This window comes from Hoplias malabaricus, chromosome 17 (assembly GCF_029633855.1).
Source record: "Hoplias malabaricus isolate fHopMal1 chromosome 17, fHopMal1.hap1, whole genome shotgun sequence".
In the NCBI taxonomy this organism is placed as follows: Eukaryota; Metazoa; Chordata; class Actinopteri; order Characiformes; family Erythrinidae; genus Hoplias; species Hoplias malabaricus.
Genome location: NC_089816.1, coordinates 35,362,650 through 35,386,906, shown reverse-complemented (window position 1 = coordinate 35,386,906; position 24,257 = coordinate 35,362,650). Strand labels below are relative to the sequence as shown.

General features: G+C 44.6%; 2 protein-coding genes across 3 annotated transcripts in view; one reads left to right on the top strand and one right to left on the bottom strand.

Moving 5' to 3' along the window:
• The window catches only part of LOC136673537 (septin-7-like), a 51,703-nt gene extending 33,363 nt beyond the window's left edge, over positions 1-18,340 (top strand). For both annotated transcript variants that reach the window (XM_066649073.1, XM_066649072.1), the window contains exons 6-13: positions 691-808; positions 895-987; positions 1,551-1,647; positions 6,887-6,938; positions 7,327-7,452; positions 7,903-8,038; positions 14,213-14,358; positions 15,143-18,340. In XM_066649073.1, the coding sequence (XP_066505170.1) occupies positions 691-808; positions 895-987; positions 1,551-1,647; positions 6,887-6,938; positions 7,327-7,452; positions 7,903-8,038; positions 14,213-14,358; positions 15,143-15,182 (808 nt within the window). In that variant the 3' untranslated portion in view covers positions 15,183-18,340. The remainder of the gene's footprint in view (positions 1-690; positions 809-894; positions 988-1,550; positions 1,648-6,886; positions 6,939-7,326; positions 7,453-7,902; positions 8,039-14,212; positions 14,359-15,142) is intronic.
• A 146-nt stretch (positions 18,341-18,486) lies between these two features.
• Positions 18,487-19,817, bottom strand: LOC136674003 (C-C motif chemokine 8-like). Its single transcript, XM_066649839.1, has 3 exons — positions 19,715-19,817; positions 19,091-19,217; positions 18,487-18,817 (listed from the first exon to the last, which is right to left on the bottom strand). Exons 1-3 carry the CDS (start codon positions 19,782-19,784, stop codon positions 18,760-18,762), a joined length of 255 nt encoding a protein of 84 aa, XP_066505936.1. The 5' UTR covers positions 19,785-19,817; the 3' UTR covers positions 18,487-18,759.
• Between the last annotated feature and the right edge of the window lie 4,440 nt (positions 19,818-24,257).

Genomic DNA, 24,257 nt, shown 5'->3' with positions numbered 1-24,257 from the left:
CTCACACACACTTTTGAATCTCCAGTCCATCTACCAACGTTTGTGTTTTTGGACCGTGGGAGGAAACCCGAGAACCCAGAGGAAACACACCACACTCCTCACAGACAGTCACCCCTAGGAAACCCACACAGACACAGGGAGAACACACCACACTCCTCACAGACAGTCACCCGGAGGAAACCCACGCAGACACAGGGAGAACACACCACACTCCTCACAGACAGTCACCCGGAGGAAACCCACGCAGACACAGGGAGAACACACCACACTCCTGACAGACAGTCACCCGGAGCGGGATTCGAACCCACAACCTTCAGGTCCCTGGAAATGTGTGACTGTGACACCTACCTGCTGCGCAACTGTACCGCCCTAATATGTATATTCATGAAATGTAATAATCCACTGCCTGTGACTTCAGAGAATGGTGGATCAAATGAATTAATTTGCTATAAATTCTGTTGTTTTTAAGTAAACCTTGCATCAAAGTATATCTTTTTTCCTCTTAAAGTCATTGATAAAGCACCTACACTCATCTATGTTCAACAGAGTAACACATTCATGCCTTAAAAGTGGTTTAGACCATGAATGTTTCCCTTTGCCTTGAAGTCTCGAAGACTAGAAATTGAAAAAAAAGGAGGTGCTGGATTATTCTTGTTAATTCTTAATAATATTTTTTGAACGTGTTTCCAGTCTGAAGCCTCTGGATATTGAGTTTATGAAGCGTCTGCACGATAAAGTCAACGTCATCCCTCTCATCGCCAAGGCAGACACACTAACACCTGAGGAGTGCCAGCTCTTCAAGAAACAGGTGTTTGTGTGTGCGTTTGTGTTTTTTCCATTCATTAGGCTTCTTTAGTTTGTTCTCTAAATCTTTCCCTCGTTGTCATCTTGTAGATTATGAAGGAGATTCAGGAGCACAAGATAAAGATCTACGAGTTTCCGGACACAGAGGAGGACGAGGACAGTAAACTCATCCGCAAGATAAAGGTACAAATCCACAGAGTCGTGGACTAGTGCCTTCAGGATCGTCCACCCAATTTAAAACTATGGAACAGCTAAATGGTTATATGAGGAAAGAGCTGGACGATACGGCCAAAATTTATATCACAATATATTTCTTAATTACGGTCGATACGATATTATTCCTATATCGATCTGAACAATAAAAAGCCACAGAAAAAACTGCCAATTTGCCAAGTTTGAGTGCTGAATCGACAACAGCGCCCTCTAATGACGTCAGTCAGTGATGACTCACCCAGCTCTTTCCACGCTAATCAGGACTGAGCGTGCAGAGGCTGGGGGTGTTTTATTGATTTTGCGCTCCATAAATCAATAAGTTCTGTCAGTTCTTATTAATGATGTGTGTATACACATGCAACCTGTTCACACACACACACACACACACACAGCATACTGATATTTATTTAGAAGATAATGCATGGAGACATTATTATATATTATATGTCCCTATATATTTAACTCTAAATCCCTTATAGTATATGAAAACCTGTGTGTGTGTGTGTGTGTGTGTGTGTGTGTGTGTGTGTTAGGAGCGGATGCCTCTGGCCGTGGTGGGCAGTAACGTTGTGGTGGAAGTGAATGGGCGGAAGGTCCGAGGTCGTCAGTACCCCTGGGGTGTGGCAGAAGGTACGTTGCACACCATTGATTCCTGTGGAAGCTTTTATATGAGCTCTGAGAAGCACAAAGAACTCCATAAGAGCAGGCCCACCTTTCCTTCTGGCAGCGTGGGTGGGGGAGAAGTGCACCCTGGGAATGGTAGTCTTTGTTTTGACGAACAGTCACTTCATCCTTCCTCAAAGAGAGAGAACACCACCCCCCACACCCCCCCTTCTCGCATCACACACCACAATTGACTCGATGTCGTGCTGGTTTCCCCACGTTCTTTTACTTTCCTCTTCTACGAAGTCTCCCCTTTCTCTCCCGAGCGACTGTGTTTATGTTTCAGTTTGAATCGTTCTTATGTGCTGGGTGAGTGTTTGTTTTGGTTTGGTTTTCTTTCCTTTTTCCTTTCAGTCGTTCACGTCTCATTCTTTCTTTTTTCTCTTTTTTTTCTCTTTCTGTCTGTTCTTTTCCATGACTGACAGAGGGCATTTTTGGTAAACAATACCATTATTCATTTTTATGCTATCCCCCCCTCCCCCCACCCCCACCCAACTCTCCGTTGTCTCCTTTAGTACCCCCCCCCCCCCAACATCCCTTCCCTTCCACACTTTTTCGTTGCTGTTGGTCGTGCTCTACCTAAAATAGTCATGGAGAAACCTATAAGCAACACTGGCTGCTAGAAATAGAGCAACACTGCTCTCTAACTCATGTTTATAGGTTCCTAATTATTATCCATGTACCCCAAACCACCCCCTCCCTCCTCAGAAGTGCATGCTACCCATTACTCGATCCCAGTCCTTATTATTTGCCTCATGAAGATCCATTGACATGTGGGGTCAAAACATGTGGTGACACTTGCAGTATAGTTCAAAGACGTAGTTAGACTCCATAACTAACTGTATACTGGGGTTAATTAAGGGTCCTTGACTGAGTGCACACTCTGGAAAACAGATCCCACCAATGGGTGCTTGAGAGATGCCATAGAAGGACCTCCTTGGTGGAGATTTTTGTAACATACTTTGTAACATACTCACACACCTCATTTACAATAGTCTCCAAAGAACCATCCATCCAAAGGTTCTGTAGCAAACCTAAGGTGCTTCCACTATGGCATGGGACTCAGATGCCTACCTTCTGTGTTCTCCCCATTGCCTTTTAGATGCTTTAGGCTGTGTTTTTAAACTATACAGTTTACGACTATACATCTATCAGCCAAAACATTAAAATGACCTCCCTGCTCCGACTCTCACTCTCCACTTTATCAGCTCCACTGACCCTAGGAGTGCACTTTGTAATTCTGCAGTTATTGATTGTAGTCTCTCTGCTCTGAGTGGCCACTGTGATTCTGAAGGAGGTAAAAACTCGAGCAGCACTGCTGTGTCTGATCCACTTGTACCAGGGCAACACACACCAACTCGTGTATGATCCACCACCCAAGTCTTACCTGCTCTGCTATGGTCCTGACTGTTGAAGAGCAGGGTGAAATGGGGATAAGAAAGTATGCAGAGGAACAGGTTGACTACAGTGTGTATTTGTAGAACTACAAAGTGCTCCTGTGTGGTCAGTGAAGGGCATTTTAATGTTATGGCTGGTCTGTCTTTGCATGAGTTTACAACTGCTTTAAAATTTACAGGACAGGATTTTTCCACAGTTCCAATAAATGCAGCATGTTCTGAAAACCTTTTTTTAACTTCTTGCTAATGATAAATTACAACACAGCATGAGCATGGTTTTTCTCTCTGTCCAAACAAATCCCCCACCTCCACTAAATCTTATCCTTCCCACAGAAACTTATTCAAATTTAAACTCCATTAAAATATAAATCTTCCACTCACCTACAGTTTACAGTGTTTATTATTGAAGAAAAAATTCCACCCAATTCTGAGTGGTGTGTAGCTGCTGCTGTGCCATCCAAATGTGACCCTCTCAGTAGAACTACAAATCCCATGATCCCTCATGGCCCTGTGATCCCTTCCCTGACCCGCCTCCATCAGTCTGGCTGGCTCCTCTCAGCTTACCATCGCCACGCCATGTAACCCCACCACCAACCCACCATTCTTAGCTTTAGTAGCCAATCAGGGTCGCAGGTCTCCTGCAGGAGAGACTTTGAGCTCCAAAGCCCCGCCCCTTCACCAGCTTCCTCACAGGTAGGTGTTTGTAGCGGATGATTGATACGGGCGGTCACTCAGAACCTGGTCCTCCTCCTGGGTAAGGTGCCCCTCCTCCGTAGACCTCTGACGTGATGTCATTGTTCTGAATTCGGCAACATGCCCATATAAAGACTTCCAGGTCAATACTGAATTACTGTATGATGTAGATTAAAATAGCAGCTATCTCTTTGTGCAGTAAACAAAATGGTTCTAAAGCTGATGTGTTTTTTTCTGGCATAAAGTGCTCCACTGTGTGTCACCACACTTCTCTGAATTATGAAAAATTTTCCCTACTCGACTCTACTCTGCTGTTTGCTTTTCCGTGAGGTGAATCAGGTCCTGGTTCTGGTTCTGGAAGCGGGTTCTTGTTTAGTGGCTGTTCTCTCGTGGTTCAGAGCGAGTCGAGTAGGGACTAAACCGTGGCGTGTAAACCTTGCAGAGTGCTGATCGTCCAGAGAGAGTCGTCACTCTACGCCACGTGACGCAGACGACCAGCACCAACTCTCCATCTGTAAAATCTCCAGCTGCAGCAGAGATCACGTTTGTTTTTATCCGACTCACGACGGCAGCTCGTAAAATGACGCCGTGGTCTTTTGAAGAGGTTCAAACGCTCCTTGGATCGGTGGCCGACGAAAGAATCCAGCGAGAGCTGGATGCTGCAACAAGGAAGGAACAAACTCTACTGATCTGTCTGAACTGATGACGGAGCTGTGTTCAGTCCCAAACAACAACAACACGCCGATACACCATGAGTAAACACCGCTTAACGTTACCACCGCCGTTGTTGTGGTTTCCAAAGCCCGCCGATCCCATTAGAGACAGGGTTTGCGATGTCATCCGCTGTGGTGATGTAAAATGAACCAGAGACCCAACAGTGCTCAGTGTAGATACAAGGCAATGCATACGCCATGTTCCTGTGTAGTCTGAGCGGAGCTTTTAGGATATTTTAGTAAGCTGACCGCTCTTTAAATGTCAGTAAATCAGTGGAAACAAGAAACGGTGTTAACTCACAGAGCGAAATCCATATTTCAGCTCTTGATGACCTCGTAATTCAGGGGATCCAGTCACATTCAGTGGAAAAATGTACGTCTATCATAACACGAGGTTTGGAACCACTTTGTTTACCGCAGCGCATGGAACTGCAGTGGAGAATTATAGCTTAGACACAGAAGCCCTGGTAAAAGTCGATGATAACTACAGAATGACGTCAGTTTGGGCTTGTTCCTGCTTTAAAGCATGTTCTATAGAGTTCTCACAGTGAAGCGTGATGATATAAAGAGGGCAGATGAGGTTGGCTCAGGTTAATGATCTGTTCCAGTGGGACCCTGCCCCCCTTAGCATCTCATTATACAAAAAACATGACTGTAGTACAGCAACACTAGAGTCTTTAATGAATGGGAGTGAATGGAAACGAACAGCAAAACTTCAAATTAGATGCTTCTAGCCTTTTACACAGAACCTTGTTTTAATTAGAAGGTATTAGATCACAAAATAGAAATCCTCTTTTCCTGGTATTATTCTGTAATTAATGTGAGTAGACGTGGAGTATTATATGTATATGAATGTATAATTAAAGCTAGGTCTAATTAGAAATCAAGCAATTGTTATACACTGAACAGCCCAGGGCCGACTCCAGAAAGTAGGTATTATTTAGGCACTGATACATCCTCACCTGGTGTGTGGTGCACTGGTCAGAGAGGATCAGACACAGCAGTGCCCAAAAAACACCTGGTCTGTGGTGGTACTGACCTGGAGGTCCATAACTGCTCATATCTCTGAAAAAATACAGTTGTATTTTGGACTCACTCCTGTGCGCCCTCTAGTGTCACTCAGTGGGATTTGTCCCAGATTGAAGCACATCTAGAGCAGCTCCCTGAAGAACAGAGTTCTCTGGACTTTCCCAGAAATCCACCTGACGTCTGAAAACATCTGGTCTTCGTTTGTTGTTGTTTGTTTTGTTTTCCCAGTTAACGGTCCACGCTGCTGCTAACTGGCTCTGGACGTCTGTGTTTGACCGTTTAACCACAAGAGCGTGTCCCTGTGCTCACAGCTGTTTCAATATTTAATCTGTAAACGTGTGTTTGTTTGTGTTTACCTGTTAACCACCTGACCAGAACGCGCTGTGTCTCCATTTTGTTTGAAGCGTTAATCCTGTTTATCTGCGATGCAGTCTCTGACGGTCAGTTTCCCAGACAGGGATTAAAAGCCCAGTCCTGATGGGAATTTCCAGAACTAGATATGAACTGGATCTGAGAAACTGACCCTGGATGTCTGAAGCATTTGTCTGCTTTCAAAGACAGCCCCTCCCCTTTTGTTGTTGATGTGTGTGTGTGTGTTTTCTTTCAGACCTGTTTTGTATTTTGTGTTTTCATCTTTCTGTGTCCTAAGACAACCCTTAGATGTCAGGGGACATGTAGTAGGTCACAGTGGGGAAACGTGGAAACGTGTAAATAATGTGTTTTCAATTGTATTGTACGTTAATCAGCCACAAGATTAAAACCACTAACTCCTGCTGAGGGGTGGGGTTTATCAGTGAGCGAGTGAGTGGTCCGTCCCAGGAGAGAAGCTCAGCGTAAGGATCTGAGCCGCTTTGACAAGGGTCACATTGTGATGGTCATAATGTTTTGGGCAGAGCGTCTCCAGGTCCACAGGTCTTGTGGGGTGTGCGTTGGTTAGCGCCAGCCAGAAGTGATCAGAGAGAGTACAAGCAGTGACTGGCGACAGTATTCAGGGCTCCTAGGGCTCACAGATTCATGGGAGAGTGAAGGGGTCAGCGTGGGGACGGCACTGTGAGTTCTGAACCCTTTTTGTCAGAGCAGCAGTGTGTACAGCAGTATTTTTCCTGTGGGACTGGACCAGGCCGGCTTGCCTTCGCTCTCTCCACCGTCGGTGAGCCTTGGGCACTGCTTGTCCTTCCTTGAACCAAAGGCTGGAGACATCTGCCAAAGCTACTCTGCATTATGCTGTATATTAAGATCTGTGAGAACACACCAATACAATCCTTTTGTGAAAGAGAAGAGCAGATCTACTGTGTAAAAGTCTATTGTAGATGCTAAGCTAACGTGTGTGTGTGTGTGTGTGTGTGTGTGTGTGTGTTTGTTTTGCTGTTTCAGTGGAAAATGGAGAGCACTGTGACTTTACTGTTCTGAGGAACATGCTTATCAGGTGAGATACACACACACACACACACACACACACACACATACACACATACACACACACACGCACACACAGTGTTTCCACTCACTGTCCACTCTGTGAGACACTCCTCCCTCGTCACAGACAGTAGCTCATCTGTTGCTGCACAGTGTGTGTCGGCCATCCTCTAGTTCTTCATCAGTGACACAGGACACTACCCTGTGAGGGTCCTGACCATAGAAGAGCAGGGTGAAATAGGGCTACCAAAGTATGCAGAGCAACAGATAGACTACAGTCTGTTATTATAAAACTACAAAGTGCTCCTCTTTGGTCAGTGGAGCTGAGAGAATGGACAGTGAGTGTAGGAACTGATTGGATTGAGGTCATTCATCTGTTTATTGCTATTTCTGCTCAGGACCCACATGCAGGATCTGAAGGACGTGACCAATAACGTTCACTATGAGAACTACCGCAGCAAGAAACTGGCCGCTGTCACCTGCAACGGAGTGGACGCCACCAAGAACAAGGGACAACTGACCAAGTATGCCACCTTCTGACCGTTTAGAGTATTGCAGAGTTTGCAGTTTTACATTGTTAGTGTCAGCTGTAGAGATACAGGGGACAGAGTCACAGCTCGAACTCTGGAGCTTCAGCTTTATCTTTGGGACCGAACCTAGATCCAGAAACAGAACAGAGAGGTGCACACTTCAGTTCATAAAATGCCCCACAGTTCTAGACGTTTCTTTGTGTTTGTGTAGTCTTTCAACTGATATTCTTTGTTGATACTTGTTGATAGGAATGCTTTCATATATTAATAGGAACACTTACTCAGCAGGGCCACTACTTTGGTGGAGTATGGATTTAGGACACAACACACCACAGTGTAACATCAGGAAAGAGTCTTTTGGAGAACAAGAGTATTACAGTTGTCCCTCATGACAACATGTGTGTTACTGATTTCTCATGAATGTGTGTGTGTGTGTGTGTTCAGGAGCCCCCTGGCTCAGATGGAGGAGGAGCGGAGGGAGCATGTGATGAAGATGAAGAAGATGGAGACAGAGATGGAGCAGGTCTTTGAGATGAAGGTCAAAGAGAAGAAACAGAAACTGAAGGACTCTGAGGCAGAGGTGTGTGTGTGTGTGTGTGTGTGTGTGTGTGTGTGTGCTGATTATACACTCCAAGAAATACAAGCCTAAATCAAAGAACCAACAATTAAATCCAGACCATAAAGTTAGTTTTACAAATTTCCAGACGTTAAACACCTCATGGAACTGGCTTCTCATTCACTCACTTACTCACTCACTCACTCACTCACTCACTCACTCACTCGCTCATTTACTTACTCACTCACTCACTCACTCACACACTCACTCACTCACTCACTCAGAGAATCCTTCGCTCAGACCCCATAAGGTCTTCAAATTCTCATTTCTCACATTTTGAGACTGCTCCACAAGGGGGTGCTGTTCAGTGCCTCAGAGACACATGGGTGAATTCAGCAACATTAAGAACGGTTAAAGTACCCTGTTGTTTTTGTTTGTTTATTTGTTTGTTGGTTTGTTTGTTTGTTTTTATCTGAACCATTTAACGAGGATGCAACCTGAAAGTCCCATCATTCAATGCGGCATCATGAGGTTGCTCTTGGTTGTGACTTCTCAATAACATTCTAATTCTGGTCTGGTTTCAGTTTTGAGGTATGTGTGTGTGTAGATTGAAAATGGTGTGTGTGTGTGTTTGTATTACAGTCATTACAGTATGTCAGCCACCATTCATTTATTGTCTGTAAGCACTTACCAGTTCAGGGTCGTGATGGGTCAGGAATGATTGGCGCAATGTAGGAACACACCCTGGAGGGGATGCTAGTCCTTCACAGGGTCACACACACACACATTCACTCACACAAACACACCTACAGACAAATCGTGGGAAGAAACCAGAGCACCCGGAGGAAACCCACGCAGACACAGGGAGAACACACCACACTCCTCACAGACAGTCACCCGGAGGAAACCCACGCAGACACAGGGAGAACACACCACACTCCTCACAGACAGTCACCCGGAGGAAACCCACGCAGACACAGGGAGAACACACCACACTCCTCACAGACAGTCACCCGGAGGAAACCCACGCAGACACAGGGAGAACACACCACACTCCTCACAGACAGTCACCCGGAGGAAACCCACGCAGACACAGGGAGAACACACCACACTCCTCACAGACAGTCACCCGGAGGAAACCCACGCAGACACAGGGAGAACACACCACACTCCTCACAGACAGTCACCCGGAGGAAACCCACGCAGACACAGGGAGAACACACCACACTCCTCACAGACAGTCACCCGGAGGAAACCCACGCAGACACAGGGAGAACACACCACACTCCTCACAGACAGTCACCCGGAGGAAACCCACGCAGACACAGGGAGAACACACCACACTCCTCACAGACAGTCACCCGGAGGAAACCCACGCAGACACAGGGAGAACACACCACACTCCTCACAGACAGTCACCCGTAGGAAACCCATGCAGACACAGGGAGAACACACCACACTCCTCACAGACAGTCACCCCACACTCCTCACAGACAGTCACCCGTAGGAAACCCACGCAGACACAGAGAGAACACACCACACTCCTCACAGACAGTCACCCGGAGGAAACCCACACAGACACAGGGAGAACACACCACACTTCTCACAGACAGTCACCTGGAGGAAACCCACGCAGACACAGGGAGAACACACCACACTCCTCACAGACAGTCACCCGTAGGAAACCCATGCAGACACAGGGAGAACACACCACACTCCTCACAGACAGTCACCCGGAGGAAACCCACGCAGACACAGGGAGAACACACCACACTCCTCACAGACAGTCACCCGGAGGAAACCCACGCAGACACAGGGAGAACACACCACACTCCTCACAGACAGTCACCCGGAGGAAACCCACACAGACACAGGGAGAACACACCACACTCCTCACAGACAGTCACCTGGAGGAAACCCACGCAGACACAGGGAGAAAACACCACACTCCTCACAGACAGTCACCCGGAGGAAACCCACGCAGACACAGGGAGAACACACCACACTCCTCACAGACAGTCACCCGGAGGAAACCCACGCAGACACAGGGAGAACACACCACACTCCTCACAGACAGTCACCCGGAGGAAACCCACGCAGACACAGAGAGAACACACCACACTCCTCACAGACAGTCACCCGGAGGAAACCCACGCAGACACAGGGAGAACACACCACACTCCTCACAGACAGTCACCTGGAGGAAACCCACACAGACACAGAGAGAACACACCACACTCCTCACAGACAGTCACCCGGAGGAAACCCACACAGACACAGGGAGAACACACCACACTCCTCACAGACAGTCACCTGGAGGAAACCCACGCAGACACAGGGAGAAAACACCACACTCCTCACAGACAGTCACCCGTAGGAAACCCATGCAGGCACAGAGAGAACACACCACACTCCTCACAGACAGTCACCCGGAGGAAACCCACACAGACACAGGGAGAACACACCACACTCCTCACAGACAGTCACCTGGAGGAAACCCACGCAGACACAGGGAGAACACACCACACTCCTCACAGACAGTCACCTGGAGGAAACCCACGCAGACACAGGGAGAACACACCACACTCCTCACAGACAGTCACCCGGAGGAAACCCACGCAGACACAGGGAGAACACACCACACTCCTCACAGACAGTCACCCGGAGGAAACCCACACAGACACAGGGAGAACACACCACACTCCTCACAGACAGTCACCTGGAGGAAACCCACGCAGACACAGGGAGAAAACACCACACTCCTCACAGACAGTCACCCGGAGGAAACCCACGCAGACACAGGGAGAACACACCACACTCCTCACAGACAGTCACCCGGAGGAAACCCACGCAGACACAGGGAGAACACACCACACTCCTCACAGACAGTCACCCGGAGGAAACCCACGCAGACACAGAGAGAACACACCACACTCCTCACAGACAGTCACCCGGAGGAAACCCACGCAGACACAGAGAGAACACACCACACTCCTCACAGACAGTCACCCGGAGGAAACCCACACAGACACAGGGAGAACACACCACACTCCTCACAGACAGTCACCCGGAGGAAACCCACACAGACACAGGGAGAACACACCACACTCCTCACAGACAGTCACCTGGAGGAAACCCACGCAGACACAGGGAGAAAACACCACACTCCTCACAGACAGTCACCCGTAGGAAACCCATGCAGGCACAGAGAGAACACACCACACTCCTCACAGACAGTCACCCGGAGGAAACCCACACAGACACAGGGAGAACACACCACACTCCACACAGACAGTCACCCGTAGGAAACCCATGCAGACACAGGGAGAACACACCACACTCCTCACAGACAGTCACCCCACACTCCTCACAGACAGTCACCCGTAGGAAACCCACGCAGACACAGAGAGAACACACCACACTCCTCACAGACAGTCACCCGTAGGAAACCCATGCAGACACAGGGAGAACACACCACACTCCTCACAGACAGTCACCCGGAGGAAACCCACGCAGACACAGGGAGAACACACCACACTCCTCACAGACAGTCACCCAGAGGAAACCCACGCAGACACAGGGAGAACACACCACACTCCTCACAGACAGTCACCCGGAGGAAACCCACGCAGACACAGGGAGAACACACCACACTCCTCACAGACAGTCACCTGGAGGAAACCCACTCAGACACAGGGAGAAAACACCACACTCCTCACAGACAGTCACCCGGAGGAAACCCACGCAGACACAGGGAGAACACACCACACTCCTCACAGACAGTCACCCGGAGGAAACCCACGCAGACACAGGGAGAACACACCACACTCCTCACAGACAGTCACCCGGAGGAAACCCACGCAGACACAGAGAGAACACACCACACTCCTCACAGACAGTCACCCGGAGGAAACCCACACAGACACAGAGAGAACACACCACACTCCTCACAGACAGTCACCCGGAGGAAACCCACACAGACACAGGGAGAACACACCACACTCCTCACAGACAGTCACCTGGAGGAAACCCACGCAGACACAGGGAGAAAACACCACACTCCTCACAGACAGTCACCCGTAGGAAACCCATGCAGGCACAGAGAGAACACACCACACTCCTCACAGACAGTCACCCGGAGGAAACCCACACAGACACAGGGAGAACACACCACACTCCTCACAGACAGTCACCTGGAGGAAACCCACGCAGACACAGGGAGAACACACCACACTCCTCACAGACAGTCACCTGGAGGAAACCCACGCAGACACAGGGAGAACACACCACACTCCTCACAGACAGTCACCCGGAGGAAACCCACGCAGACACAGGGAGAACACACCACACTCCTCACAGACAGTCACCCGGAGGAAACCCACACAGACACAGGGAGAACACACCACACTCCTCACAGACAGTCACCTGGAGGAAACCCACGCAGACACAGGGAGAAAACACCACACTCCTCACAGACAGTCACCCGGAGGAAACCCACGCAGACACAGGGAGAACACACCACACTCCTCACAGACAGTCACCCGGAGGAAACCCACGCAGACACAGGGAGAACACACCACACTCCTCACAGACAGTCACCCGGAGGAAACCCACGCAGACACAGAGAGAACACACCACACTCCTCACAGACAGTCACCCGGAGGAAACCCACGCAGACACAGAGAGAACACACCACACTCCTCACAGACAGTCACCCGGAGGAAACCCACACAGACACAGGGAGAACACACCACACTCCTCACAGACAGTCACCTGGAGGAAACCCACGCAGACACAGGGAGAAAACACCACACTCCTCACAGACAGTCACCCGTAGGAAACCCACACAGACACAGGGAGAACACACCACACTCCTCACAGACAGTCACCTGGAGGAAACCCACGCAGACACAGGGAGAAAACACCACACTCCTCACAGACAGTCACCCGGAGGAAACCCACACAGACACAGGGAGAACACACCACACTCCTCACAGACAGTCACCTGGAGGAAACCCACGCAGACACAGGGAGAAAACACCACACTCCTCACAGACAGTCACCCGGAGGAAACCCACACAGACACAGGGAGAACACACCACACTCCTCACAGACAGTCACCCGTAGGAAACCCACACAGACACAGGGAGAAAACACCACACTCCTCACAGACAGTCACCCGGAGGAAACCCACACAGACACAGGGAGAACACACCACACTCCACACAGACAGTCACCCGGAGGAAACCCATGCAGACACAGGGAGAACACACCACACTCCTCACAGACAGTCACCCGGAGGAAACCCATGCAGACACAGGGAAAACACACCACACTCCTCACAGACAGTCACCCGAAACTGTTGAACAGTTAAAGGGTGTCTGCATTATTGGAAGTGTATGTAGGGCCCCATACAGAAATAAATGTTTAAACACTTTTATCATTAGCTGGGGCTTTTTAGCCAACATTACATATTTATATCTGAATGATGAAATATCTGAATGAAGGTTTCTACAGAACACTGAGGATATTGTGTTAGAAGTGTGGCATACACACACACACACACACACACACACACATATGAGTGATGACATGTTTGAAGTGGTTTTGTTTGATCACTGTTGAAATGGTGTGTGTTTGGTTTTGAGTGAAGAGAATGTGGGTGTTAAAAAAAAGTGAAAAAGCGTAGGTGAGAGGTCTTAAATATAACACTATGAGGACAGAAACTGTGTTGAAACAGTCTCTCATTGATGTGGAAATAACTAACAGTGATCACAGCTAGGCATCTGGAGTAAAACAGATTAAAATGAACAGGCTCATGTTATGCTTGCACTCGGTCTGAAACAATGAGTTTGTTGTGAATGAAACACATTGTAGGGGGTTACTACTGGGGGGTCGTGTTGTGTGAGATCTGGGAGAGCTAAAGCAGTGTGTGTGGAACAGAGTCCTGACTGTCTCTGGACTCTCGACACGGACCCGATGCACAGATGCAGACAGATGTGAAGCCCTCCTGGATTCGGTGGGGGATGGAGATATTGTTTGATGCCACAAAGCACTTGATTAGCTTCAGAAACCAGTGTGATGCGGTCAGCTGTTGACCAGTGAACTGAGCTATAGTACAGTGTAGCACATTATTTACTACTTATGAATACAAGACATTACATTACAACTGACTGTGTGTGTGTGTGTGTTCTGCAGCTGGAGCGGCGGCACGAGCAGATGAAGAGGAACCTGGAGGCTCAGTATAAAGAGCTGGAGGAGAAGAGGAGGCAGTTTGAGGAGGAGAAAGCAAACTGGGAGGCACAGCAGCGCATTCTGGAGCAGCAGAAACTCGATGCCTCCAAGTACGAACACACACACACACACACACACACCACGTACAGACAAACCCACAGCTGCCCGAGCCTTTCTCTCTCTGTTTTCTTCATCTGTCTGTGTTTCCTGTCGTTCATTGATAGTCCTGTTGTCAGGATATGAGGTCATACATATTTGATTTTACTATTTGCATATGTAAAAACTTTCTGCACTCGTGTAGACATCTGCACATCTCCAAAATCTATCGGAGGGTATTCCATCACTCCAGAGAAATGCTCTCGTGTTCCACAGCCTTCCCTCAAAGCCGTGCTTGGCTTTGGGCCTGTGCAGCTGCTCAGTTCATGCTTATTTTTTGGACATTATACAAAGGGATTTGTGTGTGTGTGTGTGTGTGTGTGTGTGTGTGTGTGTGTGTGTGTGTGTGTGTGTGTGTGTGTGTGTGCTGTTGAACACCTGTGTGAGAAATGGGCATAACTTCAGTTAGCTAAGTTTGTTTGGTCAGTTTATATTTAGCATTATACTTGCTCTATATGTATGTCATATGCATCAGAAAATGCATCAGATATATGTCTATTACATGTTGTATCTATGTAAGTACATGTGTGTACAGTGGGACATAAACGTAGATTACAAACAAATAAGGTATTTTTAAAAAAGGACATATTTCTGTCCTGAAAACCACTTAAATTTCAACAAAATCAATAAAACACACAGCACACGTTTCCGTTTATTATTTATTCAGATCATCTCTCGAGTGAAGAAATGGCCTGTGCTCATCCTTCTAACGTCACCCTTCTCTCATCTGTTTTTCAGGACCATGGAAAAGAACAAGAAAAAAGGGAAAATCTTTTAACGAGGTTCCTTTCCTTCAGCTCAACAACAGAATCTTCTTTTTACATCCTCTTTGATGCTCGCATGGTTTATGACCCCCAGGTTAAACACACCATCTCTCTCACACACACACAAAGCAATGCACTCCCTCAGTTCACACTCACGTTCCGTTAAAACATCCCATAAACCGATGTTTTACTTTTTCTACCTACATTTTCACATACTAACATACACCTATATTTACAGAGCAACACGTTACCCTCCTAGCTCCAGGTTTTCAGTTTACTGCTCCCTCTTATGGACAGTGCTGCTACTACACTGCAGTCTGAGACTCGCGTGTCGGTTCGATGTTCATGACGAAGAGGATATTAATAAATAGCCCTCTGATAGCGAAGGGAACGGGGCATTCCAGTTTTCGTATCTGCTTTGTGATAGTGGCTGCTTAAGGTCAAGTGTCGGAGCGTGTTTCAGCCATCGGCGATGTTTTCACACGTACGTTCACACTCATTTTGGTACAGGTCCCTATTACACACATTCTTCCCCAAGTGGAGGCTCACAGACAGGGTTTGAATCAGATGGTACAGAGGATGTGGCTGTGAATGTCAGAAACAGAGTTCAGGGGGAAAACCCATGATTTCTTTATGTTTCATTGGCTGCGTAATTCAGCTGCTAAATTGGTAACTAAGGCGCTCTGAGACTTTGATTATTGGTGGTGGATTATTACAGTGGTGGTGATGCTGACATGGACATAAATAGCCATGTTATTTACTACCCAAAAGCACCAGGGAACTTCCTAGATTTTTATATGAAGTGTTGATTATTGAGAAAGAGGCCTAGGGGTCAATCTGAAGATGTGAAACTGTTGTCTTAGGCGTCCAGTTCCTACCATCACCACTGTGGAAGGTTGTCTAAAATGGGGCAGTTCACACCAGACACTCTCCATTCAGTTCTGCTGAAATCTTCCAGGCTGAAGCAGAGCAGGAACAAAAGAAGCAGGGACTGAGTGGGACTACAGGTTAAAGAATGTGCTTTATGGTTTACTGAAGGTCTTAAGAGAGTCTGATGATGCGTCTCTGAAGTGTGTGTGTGAGAGAGTGTGTGTACTCTACGGGGGTCATAAATCGCGTCTGAAATTCCACTCCATGTAACACTTTACTGTACAGCTCGAGCACATCTGAATGGACTGTAATGACTTCATTTTGTCTTTCTAATAAACCCTTGCTGGAGATTGTGTTGAGATAATATGATTCCCTGTAATGCGTAGTGCGCTGCGCCGTTGGCATGGGTGTCCAGATGTCTTCAGTGATAACCGTGATGACTGCTGTGGATGGTAATGATGACAGTCACGTTGACTCCTACGTAATGGATGGTTTTACCCTGTAATGTGGTTCTAGATCAACTCAAACCGAAAGGACCCTTTTAACTATGGTTTTTTAATCTGTGGAATAATCATTTTCTCTCTGCCCCATTGACCCAGTTTCTCCTGACCCTCACTGCTGTGGGCAGGACGTCTCCTCCAGGACTTAGTCGTGTGCAAACTGCTGATCTAGATCAGTGCTACCAGATCTTTATATCGCATCGTTGGCTCATAGCAGAATTGGTGACGGTACCTTGCCACAAGTGGCTTGTGTTGCTATGGCGATAGAGGCACAAACAGTGTACGGCTATATATATATATATATATAAAACAGCTGAAGTTCTATTAACATCAACAGGAAACTCTACCCACTTCACTGAATGATAGTGTTTGCAAATTGAGCTACAGCTATCTATTATTTATTTGTTTCATTTCGAGCTGTGCCCATGTTTCCAAAAATGTTTTTTAGAACTTGGCAGATCCTGCAACCTGTGGTTGGTGAAAAAACTGAATTTTTATTGAAATTACAGCTAAAGCACATGGAAATCAGCTTCCCATTGACGTACCATTTACGTCCAGGTCCAACCGTTCATATAAAAGTTCCAGGTTTTCCCCAAAAATGTTTATAGGAATGTGGAGGATTCCTTTTTTAACGCCACTGATGACAAAAGTTGGGAAAACAGAAATTTTATAAATAACCTGTTTGCTGCTAAAGCACATGGAATTTTCTCCATCCATTGTTTTGGACGTCAACAATCAGCAGCTTTAGGGCCCTCTGTGCTCATTGGCCGTTTTATCAGAAACACCTTCTACAAAGGGGCACTTTATACAAGGGGAACTTATTGGAATTTATGACTGTACATTATTTCCTTATGAATTGAATACGCACACACGACACTCTCGGCCTGTTCGTTTCCTTTTAACAGTGGCTGTGTTGATGTGAAATATTTCATTCTTAAGGAAATTAATTACGTGTTTAGATGAAGAACCTTCTGTGAATCTCTTTCTCAGTGTTGATGCAGTGTGTTCTGCATGAGGTACAGAAGCATTACCTGGGTATTATAATATTAAATGAGTAGCAGGTCTGACCCTGGATCAGCAGTTTGTGTGTGAGCCTGACCTTGACGTCCATCCCACTCAAAAAAATTGAATGACAAAATACAATTCTTCAGATCAGGCACAGCGTGTTTCTCAGTTCTTCTAACGGAAGCTTATTTTATTTTTGAAGCTCACTAAGAGCCAACAGGCTCTAAAACAGGACAACAACAGGCCAAATATAACATGCTAACACACAGACACACACACATGTACACACACACACACATACACACACACACTTGACCACTATGCAAGTGCAAACACTTTTGTTCTTCCGGCTGTTTATAGCAAACTCCTGCAACTCAGAAACAACACGGTCACTGCTGAGATCCACAAGGCAGGACACTTTTACTCTGATCATTCCCGATCCATTCCCAAACACGTTCCCTAACATTACTCTAATAATTTCTCTAACCATTCCAAAACCCTAACATTCCCACGCCTCTCTATAACCTTCCTAATCCTTTCTCTTCCCAGTCCCAAACCTTTCTTTAACCATTCCCAAATGTTCCCGACAGTTCCCAAACACTTCATCTAACCTTCCTCGAACCCTGAGCAAACCTTTAACAGCTCATGACTTTCATTAAACCTTGAGCCCAACCCCTAATGTTTTGTACTTGTTTTTTATATGTATACAGCTTTCAATGTATTGTTTTATCCTTCATTTTATTATTGTCTACTCTGTCTACTTAACTGTACATTATTACTATTAAAGATGAAATGGCTGCACTAAACCCAGCAGTGTGCAGCATTCTTATCACACACACTCCCCTTATAAGATTCTTTCCACTGAAACAATGCACTTGGGATTGTTTACTGCTTTATTTGAGTTCAGAAATGAAACCAGTGCTGATTCAAATAAAAGCAAGCAAATAGCAGAGTATTAAAGAGAAAGAGAAATTACTAACAAAATGGATCAAATGTCGATCACATAAGGCAAGGCAAGTTTATTTTTAGAGCCCCTTTCACACACAATGGCAATTCAAAGTGCTTTAGGAAACAGTACAGATACAATACAGTAAAATAATTACAATGATATAAGATAATTAAACAATTTAAAAGCAATTAAAATAAGAATTTAAAACAAAACAGTGCAATAAATGAAAGCATAGTGAAAGCTGCAGCGCTGGAATCTGGTCTTCATTTAAGGCAACAGGGCAACTGACTGCTTGCAGAACTTCTTTCTTCTGGCTGTCGTCACCCTGAATCACACATTTATACACAGATTTATATTCTAAACTCTTATATAAACAATGTATAAACTATATTTTTCAACATTATACAAAATAATTAAAACTTTATATACATTTATACATGATAAAGTATGCTATAAACATACAATTACATGCATTTAAACATCTAACACATTAGATAAACATAATTATACAGTTGTATGGTAGTGGGGGCTTAAAATTGTAGCAGAATATTAAGATTTGTTTAAAAGATTATATATAAATTCAAAGTTTGCCACTCACACGAAGCCTGGCTTGGGACAGGAAGAAGGTGTTTTCTCTATCTTTTCTATTTGTTTGACTGGAATTGTAAAATTGATGAAGCTGAAGCAACACGGTACAGGACGACCAACGCTGTCCATGGCGTGAGCTGAGAAAAGAATAAGAGCTATTATTGTGTGTTGTTTAATCATATGTTTCTACCTAAACTATTCACACCAGAGCGAAACACACAGGTAAAACCTGAATGACTGGATAATCTGTGTAGAAACGTACTCATGAATAGAATTGGACCCAGCACTGGACCCAGGACACTCCAGAGTGAATGGTGCTTTATCCAAATGAGTCAAAGTGCTATTTGTGCAACATCAGGACCTGACCTCTCTCTCTTAGCTAAATACCATCAAATTCTCACAGCCTTGTTCTAAAATAGTATAAATCTTATATAAATGTTCACACTCACGTCCACTCCGACTAATGATAAACACAGTAATGTCAATATAATCGTCACAACAGTCTAATAACGTTTATTATTTATAATACTATAGATATTTATAATTGTTACACAGTTTACTGCTGTTTATAGTTATGAACTGTGGAATTGTTATTATATGTAAAGCTAGAAAGTGAATTAAAACGTAAACTCACGCTGAGCATCTGAGGAGCCAGTTAAGAGCAGAACCAGCCCCAGGACCAAACACAAACAGTTCGTCTTCATCTTCAGCTTGATCTCGTCTGGAGCTGTTTGTCTCACAATGCATTTATTTAAAGATATACATCTCATCCCCCCACACCACCATCACCACCACCACCCAAGACACACACACACACACACACACACAAACATTCACCACGTCTTCCTGTCAGGAAGCAGAGCACACGCCAATTTGTATTTGACCAGTGCTTGCATGTGTTGTGTCATCAACATTTACTAAAGATGTGTAACAAAGTAAAATAAACCTCCACTGGTTTAAAGATCCCCTGCACATATGAATATATTTTAAATGGTTCTCTCCCATTATGAGCTATTTATACTTTGTGCATTATTCACTATAAATACCAGTGAAGTGTTGGGCAGGTGAGTTCACAGAATACCGACAGGAAGTGTTTAGATTTTCAAATAACAGCTCGATGCACACTGATTCTCTGAAACATATGCAGGTATGATTTGGTGGTGAATCATTCCCATCGCTGCAGTGACACTGACGTGGTGGTAGTGTGTTAGTGTGTGTCATACTAGTGGATCAGACACAGCAGTGCTGTTAGAGTTTTGGGGTGACACATTGTTTAAAAACTTGAGCAGAGCTGCTGTGTCTGATCCACTCGCACCAGTGTGACACACACTAACACAGCAGCACATCAGTGTCACTGCAGCACTGAGAATGATCCACCACCACATCACACCTGCTCAGTGTGGGTGGAGACAATCGAAGAGCGGGGTGAACTGGGTATAAGAAAGTATTCATAAAGTGCTCCTGTGTGGTCAAAATGAGCAACAACTACATAAAAAAAAAACACTGCAAGGTATTCTTTATTTTCTGATTCTATTTAATAATGATTTTAGAGAAGAGACAAAGAGGGATAGAGAATAAAACAAAGACAGGAGAGTGAGAAAGAGAAGAAAAAGGAAAGATACAGAGGTGGATAGTGAATTATAGATATGGGGGGGAGGAAGAAAGCTAGGGAAAGGCAAACATTTATAATCTAATAATGTCTAATTTTGCTAATTGTTGCAGAATACAACTGTCTAATTTCTCATCATTTCTCACATGGGTGGGTCTGTTTTTGTTGTTGCCATTTTGAAAATCATCCCCTGCCCCAACAAAACTTAGCTGTAGGTCAATGTCAGTGTAGGTGTCACACACTGGAAGTGGAAACGTGGACAAGGATTTTATTCAAAAGCCAAAGGAAAAAAAAAAAAAAAAAAAAAAAGACCCAACAGTTTTAAAAACTAGTCAAAGAAAGACTACAAAAAGCCAATAAAGGGAACCAAACACACAAGAGAGAAGTAAGAGAGAACAAACTCTACAGACTCTAAAGAGTGAGCTGTAAAAGTGCAGCCAAGAGTTTCCTAGAAGCCGAGTGAAAGACTGGGTGAACACAATGAAAACAGCTGCTGACGCCACACAGGTGAATGATGATGAAACACGACTAATAGACTGTCGAGTCAGAACGCTGCTCGTCCGGCTGAGGGGAGGAAGTAGACTGAGGAGAGACTGGAGGTGGTTCTTTGCCACGTTTGTGAGAGTAATCTTTCATCTTTGTGCAGGATTAGAGGGACAGAAGTGTTGGAGCATCTTTCTCCCTAACGCAGAACCTGCCCTTCGGTGTAACAGCCCTGAAAGACATGACTGTGGTTAGAACTGGCCTCAATTTACTTTCAGTCTAGAGTCTCATCTGCTGATATTCAGCAGTAAATCAGATTTAATCAGAGACACATATATTTATTAAAACCACATAAACCAATAATACACATAGACACTGTCTAAAAGCAGATACTCACACGTAGCCTTTTTTTGGGCAGTTGGAATGTAGTTTTATCATTTCTTGAATATCATTGGGTGGTATTTTATAATTGATGAATTCGAAACAGCATAGATCAGGATGGCCAAAGGTATGAGCTGAGGAAGAGGAGGAAAACAGCCTTTTTAAAACCATGTCTTCTAAAAGTGATTAACTTGAATCTTTATTTTCAACACAGTTTTATGATTTTCCTTTTATTTTCTCAAAATTGAGGGACTCAAGTGTTCTGTGCAGCAACAAAAATTTTTGTAACAAAGTTTTGTAACAAACTGGACTTGGTAACACAAGAAGAACAGTTTATAGTTCTTTAGCATTTTCAACCTGAACATGACACAGAGAATCACCCGGAGCCCGCTCAAGTTCAACCCTGGAGCTACCGCTCAACCCTGGAGCTACTGACTCCACCTGCAGCCCTTACTATTAATATTACCATTCTATAAAGAACAAATAACTACAACAATTAATAATAATAACAATAATAATGACATTCATTAAGTAGTCTTACATTAGTGGTTGTGTTTGTAATATGTAGTGTCCAAAAGGTATTACTCCAATATAATTGTAGAGTAAAATCAACTTAATAAATGTGAATACAGATGCAAGTGAAAGTATGAGTACTGTGATTCAAACTAAATATTGTAGCAGATGAAACGGAGTCAGCTCTTCGTTTTCACCTCGTACTCAAGTTCTACTGCACGCAGACTGTTTAACTAGTCTTTAGCAGTTTTATTAAAATCAAACAAATAAGAATACATTATTTAAAAACTTAATGCCATTTTTACACTGACGTGAGTCTGACTGAATATTTCATTAATAATTCTTAATAAAAATCTTTGAGATTTCTGAGTTTGTTCAGACTGAATAATGCTATTCGAGGGCTAGAGACCATTCAAAGCTCAGTTTTAGGATTATACTAGGGTTGGATTCTTATTCAAACTCTTCGTTCCATGTGAAATGGTGCAGCATTTACATACGGGAGCCCTCTCAACACTTAACTGCTCTGTATTCTGACATTAACTGGTAAACAGTAGATCACAGCATGGCCAGATACAGACAGTTAGAGTTGGTGTGACAAAGTCAAAACCCTCTCTCTCTTCAGAATCAAACCCTGAGTGAATTCTTCTCTGAAGTGTCCAAAGTTTCAGCTGCAATGTCACTAAATGGTGTTAAAATATTATACACTCACGCAGAGTCTCTGAAGTAATGGATAAGAGCAGGACCAGCCCCAGGACCAGACACACACAGCTCATCTTCATCTTCATTTTCTTTACAGACACCTGGAGCTCTGTTTAAAGTTCACCTAATGACTCTCTCTCTCTCTCTATTTCATTCTCTAATTTATACATTAATTTTTTTCTACCCATTCTAAGGAAGGTTTGCTCATCCCCCAGTGCCTCCCCCTGTTCACCACTTCCTCTCAGAGCAGAGCTGGAGCTCTAGTGTGAAGATGATCCATAATTGCGTGTCTTACATATCTGAGGTATCTGATAAACACAGCGCACCTCAAATTCACCAGTGTTATATACACATTATTAGTGCTAAATTAACACAGAGTCTTAACCTTCCATGGAAATAGCTACATTTTGTATGAAAGGTACTGTAATCAAACAGAGATTATTATTAATGTTATTAATAAAGAGTGTTCATTTTTAACACTTAGCTTTAATTAAACACTAAGTGCTGTTTTAATACTGAATCTTTCATTTAATTTGCAGTGTGTATGAGCCAGTTACAGAGAAGTCTTCATTAAATAAGGAATGAGTTAAATGCTGTCATTAAAATTCAGTGAAATCCAAACTGTTACACTTTACATCGTCCAAACAGAGCAACCGCACAGAGCCATTTTGAGGTGAGTCACAAGCGTGAGAACTCAGCACGAAAGAACTCTTTTATCTCCAGTGTCAGATCTTTCTGGTAAACAAGGTTACACTGGGGATGAGGTTGTAAAATCTGCATGGATTGTGCATTAAATTTATAAACAGCACAAACAGATCCACAGATGATGCTCTTGCTCTGATGATACGCACTGCCCTCTCACACCTGGACAAAAAAACACCTGCTGTTCATCCACCACAGCTCAACATTTATCACCATCACTCCATCCAAACTCATCATCAAGATCAGGAACATAGGAATGAACAGTCATCTGGATTGTGGCCTTTCTGACAGACAAAAACACAAGCTAACACTGTAAAAACAAATATAAAATCCTACTCTTTACATGATCTGGCTCCTGTTTACCTCCCTTCCATCCTTCACATTCACTCCGGTCTCTGAAGCTCATCTGATGCCAGGTTACACAGGTAAAAGCCCAAAGTTACGTAACTTTCCCCTACATCTTCATCTCTACCTGTCACAATCTAAATTTTCTTTATCAGACTGCTTTCCTAATTTGTAGTTTTTTCATTGTTCTGTTTTGTCCTCTATTTTCATACTCTACCTATTTTACTTTGTATTTTTATTTCCTTTTATTTCCTCACTGCTATATTTTACAGGGTGGGTTAGGAATGGTTGGTGATATTAACACCAACCACAAACAGGAAGTTAATATCACCAACCATTCCCATTTTGTTAAGGTATATCCGTATCAATGGCCCAACATCTATTCTTATTTTGTTTTATCTTATTTTCCCTCTTTACCTCTTCTCGTGTTTTAATGTGTTGTTTT